At 37.2% G+C, this 10,529-nt stretch overlaps 1 protein-coding gene across 1 annotated transcript; it reads left to right on the top strand.

The window, feature by feature from the left end:
- The first annotated feature begins 739 nt into the window (after nt 1–739).
- On the top strand, nt 740–9,100 carry LYVE1 (lymphatic vessel endothelial hyaluronan receptor 1). Its single transcript, XM_005426467.2, has 6 exons — nt 740–885; nt 4,247–4,406; nt 4,513–4,652; nt 6,861–7,148; nt 7,911–7,989; nt 8,705–9,100. The coding sequence occupies exons 1-6, from the start codon at nt 804–806 to the stop codon at nt 8,889–8,891; spliced, it is 936 nt and encodes a 311-aa protein (XP_005426524.1). The 5' UTR covers nt 740–803; the 3' UTR covers nt 8,892–9,100.
- The last annotated feature ends 1,429 nt before the right edge of the window (nt 9,101–10,529 follow it).

Below are 10,529 nucleotides of genomic sequence, written 5' to 3'. Positions count from 1 at the left end.
TTCCTGCTTTGTGATTTTTGGAACCTCTGGAAAAAAACTACGACTTCTTGAAAGTATTTAAAATCAACTGTGAGGACCATCTGTGTTTTGAATCAATCCAAGGGAATCACTGTTTGTTGGAATGTTACAAAAGGCAGCAGTGACGGCACTGACTACAACCTCTGTACCTATGATCTCAAAAGGAATCTCATTTACAGTAATGTGTCTGCAAATCTCTTAAAAAATAAGTTTCCCTCTGTGTTATGGGAACTACTTTTGCATTGGAACTCTAAGGAAAAAAAAAAGTAAAACTACTCCATCAAGACAAATAGGACAATGGGGAAGCCCTCCCAGTTCCAATAAAAAAGAAAACTCTTTTGTGGCATATTGTGATACAATAGAAGATTTGTTTTATTAACCAGATGAATCGGCAACATGAATAATGATCTGTTCATCAGTAAAACAGGAAAAAACAGCAGAAGAAAACCTTCTTTCGAAGTGTTTACTGACTTAGCAGTGTAACAGCCTTATCTCCCTTCCTCAGCCATGCTTGTGAATCAGCAGCAGCGACATTTTCCAGCAATCCCACATGAAAGCCAGTGGAAAGGGTGACGAGGGATTTCCGCTCCGTGACCTCGCCCTGCAGTGGGACAGCCACCACGCTGCCTCTGCCATTCTTTCTATGAAGCACTGCAGTGACAGCTGCATATGCTTTCCAGAAGTCATCTCATCATCTGACAGCATCCAATACCTTAAGTTTCCTTATCACAGGAGACAAACTACCTTGAATTTCCTACTTTTCTGAGTTTTCCGAGCTGGTGGCAATGGCAAATTATCTTGGAGTTACCTCAGCAGTGTCTTTCATCTGGGTTATGACATTCCTGGCTCAAAATTATTTTGTAACAGGTATGTAAAGTTCCACTTTTTAAAGTCTTGAAAAAAGTAGCTGGATTTACAAACAAAAATGTCGGGAAGGAGTGTGTGTAAATGTGTTTCTGGCAGAGGAAGCCACAGGTTTTTGAGAATACAGTGCAACAAAAACTGGGATATAGGGAAACTTTCAGTGTTGATATAATTCAATTGTTGAAAATGCTGAAGCCTTTGAATCTAAATGCCAAAAAACTGATTATTTTAAAGATCTGGTATGGCATTAGGGATTAAGCTCAGATCTTTTGAAATGTAACTTCATTTTGTATCATTTTAAATACCAGAGCAAAACATGACACCAGTTCTCTTTCAAACTCTGTTATTAACTTGACAGAATCTACCCTTACTGCAGTAGCTGCTGGGATATCTGCAGAAGCTCAATGCACACCAAAAGCCTCCAGATGCTTTGCTGTTTTTCAAGGATTTAATACTTGTTCTATTTATGTTAAAGAACATATTCAGTAATTGCAGACAGTTGATTTTCTCACCTATTGAAAGACTTCTGGACTGAGTGAATTAAATACTCAAGTCCTGTTGAAATTCCACAGGACTGGAGTACCTAACAACAGTGGTGTCCTCCAGCAAAACCAACACTGTACAATGGGGAAAAGGAGAGCTTGAGGAAGTGCCCTTCCTTGGGACACCTTCTCATGCACCCTCATGGCTCCAAGAGCTCCAGTTGAGCTCAGGGCTGATCTCCAGCTGTGTCTTGGAGCTGTTTTGTGGCACGTCCTGTCCCCTTCTGTAGTGATTTGCTGTCTGGGCTTCACACATGGACTCTGGATTTAGGCTGTAGGTAACCTTGTCACCAGGATAGATTCCAGGCATGTGTAGAACCATCTCCTGCTGTTCCCAAAGGGACTTTCTGGGTGTCTGACTCGTTGTCTTGCTCTCTGGGTGGCAATGAAACCTGCCACCATCCCCACTGTGGTGCTGCTGAGGTGCTGTGGGACTGTACCTGTCACCCTCTGCTCGTGGCCCCCTTCCTTGTGGAGCAGCCTCATGCTTGCTGCTCCCTGACACCAGCAGCCAAAGGGAACTCTAATATCAGGGTGGAGGTTAGACACAAGGCAAAGAGAAAAACAACAGCTCCCCCCCACAAAAAAAAACCAAAAAGGGAACTAATGCACATCAAGGCCAATATCCACAGCTTACAACAACTGAACAATTTTCTTCCTCTTCTATGGTAACTTTGTCTTGCTGTGAGATTCTTCTGTCTAGGTCTTCTCACTAATTTCAGTAAACCAAATTTTTAACCCAAGACCAAAGTACTGAGCAGAATGTGCCAGTACTAGGTTACCTAAATAGAGCAGAGCTTAAAGTACAGCTATGTGCAGCTGGTGGACCAAAAAGGATAATGTATTTCTAAAAGGATTAGTCTGCTTCCTGTACAAACTCAGTCATCTTTAGAACAGAGTTCAGAGGTGATTTAATGAGCTATGTAGAGACTTGAAGAGGTTACTGTTCTCTTTTTGGATTCCTTCCTCACAGTGGGAAATTAATAACTTTTATAAAATGTATTAATAAATCACTGTTTTGTTTTAAAAGGCCTAGCAAATTTTAAGACACAACTTTGGTCCATAACCTAGAGTCACTTTTCTTATGATTTGCAACCTAAGTTTCTGGCTCTGAATTTCTGTATTATGCTGTGTATCTATCCTGCAATACACATGTGACAATATTTGTCCTGTAATTGGATGACTAATGAGTGTAGCAGTTCACAAGTACCTAGGTAATTTTCTAGGTACTAGGATTTCCTTAAATTCCTTTCAGTCAGCTGCTCAGCTTTATTTGAAATTTGTAAAGTTGGTCATTGTGAAGCTTCCTTTCTCAACATTACATTTTTTAAAAGTTGTGTTGGCTCAAATGTGAAGACAGGAAAATAATATGTCTTCAATAACATCTTCAGGTAGACTTGATGTCCTTGTTAACAGCACACACACCTTCATTGAGCACCAGGGCTTCTCTGCATCCCCCTGCAATGTGTCTGGGCTTGACTCTTGTTCAGCTCAGGGCTGGATGCACCCACAGTTTGTCTGAGGGGATTGCTCAAGGGTTCAGTGGCTTTCCCTCTCAGCTGAGATAAAGCCACCTGATTCAAAGATTGCTCTTCCAAATATTTAAACTAATTTAAGGACCGCAGAGACATCATTTTCCAAAAGCCATTTCCAGCCCCATCACATCCAGAGGGAGCAGGAGCTAAAAGCCTGTCTGGTTTCTTAGCACTCCATACAAGCTTAGTCACCTTTATTCCCTTCTCATCTCAAGAGTAGCTTAGCTGCCAGTTCTATGTTTTCATTCATAAAATTCAGTTTAATTTGTGTTGTTAAGAAGTTGTGGGGTGGATTTGTGGGCATCACTTCATCCTGCCTTGAGAGTTCATGGACTGCCTGTATTCTGAAGCAGAGATTTTATGAAATACACATTAGTGTACACACCTAGTGAGTACAGTCTGACAAACATATTGAGCAAGGAAGTATCACCTGTGGCTGGTGGTTATCTGACATGTCTGCAATGAAATGCTGAAATGTTTCATTTGACAGGACAATTACTGCATGTGACTCCAAAATAATCTTTTTTTTCCCCAGTAAATGCTCCCAGTAAAATAAGAAAGCAAAAGAGTAATACCCTTTTTCCTTATTTGTGCCAAATCCTGACTTTCGTCCTATGCCCTTAACAGAGATGAGAAAGAAGAGCAGGTGTAATCTGAGCGATGCACTTGCTGGTGCAGGTGTCACAAAGAGCGTGCCAGCTGTGGCTATTTAAAAAGTTGGATGAACTGCCTGGAAAAGTGTTAAACTCACCTGGCCTATCTCCTCTTTTCCTGCTCCCTGCCAAACACAGTTAATGGAACACTTGACAGTTGCTGAGGGATGGAAGCATCATGCAAAGCTAGAAAAAAAAAGAAAAGAGTTTAGGAGGAATAAGGAACATCAGAAATGATTAAATATTTTTATTTTCTTATTGGTATATTAATTTCATGAAAAGTTACGTGTAATTCCTTTGCCGTTATATACCTTACCATCTCAATAAGAAGGGTGTAATAGCAGTATCAGTGCCTTGGTGCAACAGCTAGCTTTAATTTATTTTAAAAAAGAGAAGAAAGAAAAAGGGCTGCATCTAGTCTAATGACAGTCAAACCACTTGAAATCCCAGACTACTGTGTTCAAAAAATGCATTCTATTTTTAAAGTATGTCTTTTATGCTAGAAATTAGTTTTCTGCTATCCTTAAGCTAGAAACTTTAAAAAATGTTCAATTCAGTTGATCTTAAATTCTTTATGAGGAATAAATGTTAGTATTCAAATACTAACCTTGACTATTTTATGGCTTAATTACAGGTTCCATTAATTCACCTTGCAGGATCAAGGGTATAGGAATTTATCTTGATCAGAAAGTGAATTTCTCAGAAGCAAGTCATGGATGCAATAAATTCAACCTAGAGCTGGCAAGTAAAATACAAGTTGAAGAGGCTTTGAAACATGGCTTTGAAACATGCAAGTAAGTGCCATCAGTTAGTGGCCCACTGCCTTTAGTGAGCACCTTCACACACAGCTGAGGCTGGGGACAAATCTCATACTAAAAGCACTGATCCTTTTTGTTGTAGTTTTGGATGGGTGAAAGAAGGAATTGTTGTTATTCCTCGGATAACATCAAACCAGAAATGTGGTCAGGGAAATACTGGAATTGTAAAATGGCATGCTGGCAAGGATCAAAAATTTAATCTCTACTGCTTCAATTCCTCAGGTATGTAAGCATAACAACTGCATTTTCTGTGTGTTTTGGATTATATTAGATTTTTTAAATCTGCATGAAAAAAATCATATAAGGGAGTAATTTCCTATAATTTGTTGACCCTTTCCCCCAGTCTTAAATATTGTCAAGCTGTTCTTAGCTCAGACACTTCCAAGAAATGCAAAAGGTGAATTCAGTTAATCCCAATTAATAATGTGGTGCTGCCATTAAAGCTCTTGAAGAAGACTTGTTTTTACCATTACTTAATGTTGACACAATGCTTTTAATATATTTCATTTATTTGGGCATGATAATTTAAAAGAGAGTGATTGAATCTTTAACCAGGGTATCTGTGTGTGGTGTGTCTACTCTTGCAAAAAGTGAGGTAAGAGTGGGGTACTTGAGGAAAATTGGATTTTTTTTAATAAAAAGAGCTCTGTCTATTAAGTCAAATTAAATTATAAGCCAGACCTGGCAAGAGACCATAAAATTAATTTGATTCCTAATCAGTAAAATCCAACAGCTCTTTTTAATTTGTATCACCCTAGGTTTGAAAAGACTTGCCCTTCCTCTCACTGGCTATTTACAGACTGAAGTCCAACAGGAGAACTTGATAAAAGTTAGATCTCAGCACAATAGATCAATATTGTTTCCTAATGGCTTCTGTGGTATTAACTAAAAATAAGCAACTAGAGATGCTGTGCTCCTACTTGTGTCTCGTATCTGGGGTTATTACATAACAAATATCCCAATAATTAGACCAAATAAAGGATCATTTCATTATTTATAATCCATTCCTAGACTTTGCCAGTGAGTTTTAGATAACAAGAGCAAGAGGATGTGTAAAAAATCCCGAAAGTTTTCAGGAACACTGTGTGAACAAGGGTTGGAAAGCAGGAGAAAGATGGAGATGCAAAGATACAAGGACCTGAGATCCTGTGAAGAGTGGAGGCTCCAAAGAGACTGAGGATAAAACTGCAGTGAGAAGGCCTATGCCACATGGTGATTCACTGCATGAAATGTGTTATGCTGCATTGAAAGTGTTGGGTACATTGGGTAATGCTACAGAGCCAGCAAGCAACTCCAAATTATTTGCTTTGTTTTGCTTCAATTAAAAGAAAATAAATACATATATACTGTAAGAGTGTGTGAAGAAAGTTAAGCTTGCTCAATGGTTAGAAAACCATTTAATGTATATTTCACATTCTGCAGTCCTTAATTTCCAAACTTTTGCCTGTTCTAGGCATTTCTTTCCATTCTATTCCACAATATTTGTCAGAAGCTCATTTTGTTAATTTTCTTGTGCCAAAAAACTTGCCAAAAGCTCTTGAAAAACCATAGTGGAAAAAGTGTCAAGCCCCTGCCCTTTGGCATTTCATTCTGTAAATGTGACTGCGTCATCAGGCTCCTCATGGGGATTCACTTGGAAAACAGCACATACATCTTTTCCCTGTTATTTATGTTAACCTGGTTGTTACTTTAGTGAAATTTTATAGCTTTACATAATAGAGAATTTTACTAGCAAAGTAGACTTTTCACACTTTCACATGAGCCTGATTCAGAGCTCAGCTCTTCCAACGCCATATGAAACTTCACTTGCAGCTACAGTTTTATATAGACAACATCTACTTCTATTAAATGACTTAATTTCTGGAAATTACTTATTCTTCTTCAGACCTGAAGTTTTTTACTTCTCATTCTCTCCTCCCCACTTACAATCAACTCTTTTTATTATCTCACACTGGTGCCTGATTTATTTGAAACTTTTATGGGCTACATTTTTTTACAGGAAATAAAATAATTTTCCAAGTATCAACAGTACATGCATATATTTTGAACATATATATAATATAATTGAAATATTTCTCAATACTGGATCTGCAGTTAAGCTGCTTCCTGCTCTGTGGGAGGTTATACTGTTGGGTTTTATGTGCAGTTTTCATGAGGGATATAGTCATTGGTTTGGAGTCATAAAATGAATACCATGGTTGCTCAAAGGAGTGTGTAACTATGTGAGTAATGATAAAAGCTGTAAAATCTAGGTTGTAACCACATATTTGAAATAGGATATATTTGCCTGGTTTGGGTAAAGCTTTTGTGAACAACAACAAAAAAATTCCAGAAGGGAAAGACTGAGGAACAATTTCAATAAATGTGTGTGCAGTAAGTACAAAACTGGCATCCAACACAATTTTTATGTATTTCTTTTTCCTGCTGCAGATGTACAGATTAATTCTTGTCAACCAGACCCAACTACACCTCCTTTATCAACTGCATCAAGGGACTTAACTGCATCTTCAGCCTCTGATTTGACTGAGAACATCACAGCAGTGTCTGCTGAGGCTGTGACTGAGGCAGGACAATTCCTGAGAAAGAGATTTCGTGTGGTTTGTGTAACTGAAACACTCTCACCAACAGAGGGGCCCACCACCACACCAGTGCCAGAGGAGCACTCTCCCAAGCACACTCCCCACCTGGCCTTTAAGAATGATGCTGTTGTTTTTGGAGGTAAAGGCCTTATGTGGTAGTTATTTAATGAAAAGAGCTATTTATGTAGAAGTCAGTAGTCAAACTGTTCACTGCTATTTTTGTTTGCTGCTCCACCATCCATTTTGATATAGCTGAACCTGGAGGCAGAATAGGAGTGTTTTGGTTTTGCAGAACAAGGCTTATAGGGCAGAGGATTTTAAAATAGCTTTTAAGAAGAACTAAGATCTGATTTTATACTTTATGATAAATTTTAATGTGAAATTGTGTAAGTTCATTCTGATTAATGTGATTTGGGGTAAAAAAAAAATTTAAAAAAAATCTTGGCAAACACTCTCAGTGTAATGGAAAACTTACCAGGTTCTTAAAACCAAGAGAAGCCAAGAAAGTTTGAAGGATAATTGTTCTTGAGATACGAGGTGTGAGTAAGCAATCCTAATACACAGCAGTGGAGAAACAGACCAAAAATGAGGAAAGGCAAGCTAACTGTAAGGATAGTTAATAACAAGAATGTGTTTCCAAGCAGGTTGTAAAAACCCACCACTGAGCAGACAAATATCTGTTAGGGATGGCCTAAACACCAGTTTTCAGCTTATCCTGAAAGAAATGAGCAGGAGTAACTCACCTTTTGATCTTCCTAATATTCTATTATTCAGTTCATATGTATGTACTCCTATAAGAGGCTGATTTTAGAAGAATCCAGATTTTTGCTCTTAAGCCTTCAGGACATCAGCTTTAAGTACATAAATAAAAACCCTGTGCTTGTATCACTTTTGCCTCCAGGTATCCCCACTGCACTTCTTGTACTGGCAATCATCTTCTTCATTATTTCTGTTGTTCTAGCAGTCTGTTATATCAAAAAGTAAGTTGCCTTTTTTTTTCTCTCTCTTGGAATGACATAACTCCTAGAGTGCAATCACTGAATATTTCAAATATATACTAAAGAACAGAGAAGTATTGATGATAACATAATAGTGTTGCACAAATTGAAAAAATCTTAAACCCTGTTTTTATGCAGATAAGTTTGTTGTTGCTGTTGCCACTCCCTGCTTTAGAAAAGGAACGCAAAAAAATATTGCCTACTTTTAATTGGGCAATCATGCCTAGTGGGAAACATTTCCAAGTGTGTCAAAATAGCAACACTGAAATGTGCATCTCTTCATACATAAACCAGTTTTATCCTTTTTTTTTCTATGTCACACTCAAGGTGAAAGTTTTTATTATTGCACTGTGATTTTGCTCAGAAAAAAATAATTGTTAAACTCATTTGTCAAACTTAAGGACCTTCAACAAAGTGCATCATTAAATGCTACTAAGAAATGTGCAGTTCTCACGCCCTGGCCCAGACAGCTTTAACATTGTGTACTACAAATCCTGAATATGCCTTGTCTGTTTTTAAAAAAGATACCAAAATATTTCTTTAGAAAGCACACTGCTGGAAAAAGCACAATGATCTAGCAAGCCACTATCCTTTGAGAGACTTCTGCTTGAGTATGGTAATTTAATTCTAGCTGTTTGAGTGATACTACCAAACTATGTCAGTATTTCTGCTTTACTATCTTTTTTTCTTTTTAAAGGTACAAGAAAACCTTACCATTTTTAAACAAGAAGCAGCAAAAAGAAACAGTTGTAACTACTGCTCTCAAAGAGACAAAATCAAATGACCAAACACCTGAGAAGGAAACACAGAATAATGGAAATAAGGTAGAAGAGTGTAAAACTAAGCCTGAGGCCACAGTAAAATGTCTAGAAGCAGAAGTTTAAAGGAAAGAATGTACAGTTCTTGATGGAAGTATAAAATAAAGCACACAGAACTTAGCAGTGCTTTTAAACATAAGTGACTGTAAATACTCATATTTTCTCTATCTTTAACATATGAAACCTTGGTTTTTTAATGATTTCATCTTTGGCAACAAATATTCTTGCAGAAGAACATGGTATCCTATTTACTTGAAATAAATTCTACAAATCCATATTACAGCTTATTTTTCATCTTTAATAAAGAAGCAATTAGGAATATGCTATTAACAACATGCACTACATTAACTATGTGCATGGAATTTAGATCAATATATAACAAAAAGTTTTTTATATCTGGCTGGAGGATGTCTGCTAGCCTTATACCTAAAATTAAAACTGGCACTGTAGTTCTTCCGCATGTAGATTAGCTTATTTCCATTCAGTAGCTGCATGCTGCTTTAAAAAATGTCTGTTTACAAACAGAAGAAACAGTTCTGTTTACAAGGGAGTAAAAAGTCAAAGGATTAACCCACTGTCATTCAAATGCCCAAAGAAGGGTACAAAGATGCTGATGTGTGTGTATATACACAGCAATGAATAACTTACTTAGATACCTTTGTTGTATCATAATTTACTGCTTTATTTATTGAAACCATTATCATTCTTCCACATGAGATATTTGACGGAGGGAGACAAAAAAATCCTTGAACAAGACTTATACTGGAGATTTTTTCAGTGTATTTAAGTGTGGCTTTCATAATAAACGTCTCAGGTGATATGGGATGTCTACAGTACTCCCTAAAAAATAAACTATGGTGGATATGTTTGTCTGGACAATGTATTCTCATGAAAACTGCCTCATGGTAAAAAGAATTCATATAATCATATTGTTACAGAAGTAATTAGTTGTTATAACAACACTAGCAGTTTATCAAATATTTTCCTGAATAAAGTATTTAGATAACTTATCTTTATGTTTGAAGGAGCTTGTTATGCCAAAAGAAGTTTTTTCCTTCATCAGGCAGCTTGAGAAGCATAGTCTTCAATAATAATAATAATAATAATAATTTTTAAAATAGCAATAAAACTGGTTACCTATATTGTGTTTATTGTGTTATCAACAGTGTAGGATACTGGGTTATGAACTTGAATATTTTTCATTCACATAAATTTTTAAATGCCCAATGTTTATACATTTCACTAGTAATGACTTATAGTGTATTTCTAGCATTATACTTTAGAGACTCCCTGGGTTGTTTTTTGTTATCTCTTTTTGCCTTTTTTTGATAGTTCAGAAATATTTTTTGGCTCCAAGTGATTCAGTGCAGCTCTATAAACTGCTCATTTCAGATGTCCATCAGCAGAATTTTAGCAGAAAAATGTGCAACAGAGGACAGCATTAGACACAGCTTTCCCAGCCAGTTAAGTAACTCCTCTCCTTGCAAAGCATCACAGTAACACCTTGTGTCCTGAATGGAAGTGCTCTGTGAGGAGTAGCCAGCACAAGTAAGGCCATCAGGAGGAGCCACAGCCACCAGTCATGAAGGTGCCACAGTAGCAAACAGGCCTGAGGACACAGGCAAACATAGTGGATTCCAGGTAGTTTGGGAAATTTTTAAAATCTTCCTTCTGCCTCTCTTTTCCATGTTTTAGAGATCAGAA

The sequence above is a fragment of the Geospiza fortis genome, unplaced genomic scaffold (genome assembly GCF_000277835.1).
Source record: "Geospiza fortis unplaced genomic scaffold, GeoFor_1.0 scaffold450, whole genome shotgun sequence".
In the NCBI taxonomy this organism is placed as follows: Eukaryota; Metazoa; Chordata; class Aves; order Passeriformes; family Thraupidae; genus Geospiza; species Geospiza fortis.
Note: the sequence above shows the minus strand (reverse complement) of the source record. Positions and strands in the feature narration are given on the sequence as shown.

Bases quoted from the DNA above. Each gene is read 5' to 3' on its own strand.
- LYVE1 (XM_005426467.2), top strand. From the start codon at position 804: ATGGCAAATTATCTTGGAGTTACCTCAGCAGTGTCTTTCATCTGGGTT. The intron at 4,407-4,512 runs GTAAGTGCCATC...TTTTTGTTGTAG, and splicing joins CATGGCTTTGAAACATGCAA to TTTTGGATGGGTGAAAGAAG. The intron at 7,990-8,704 runs GTAAGTTGCCTT...TTCTTTTTAAAG, and splicing joins GCAGTCTGTTATATCAAAAA to GTACAAGAAAACCTTACCAT.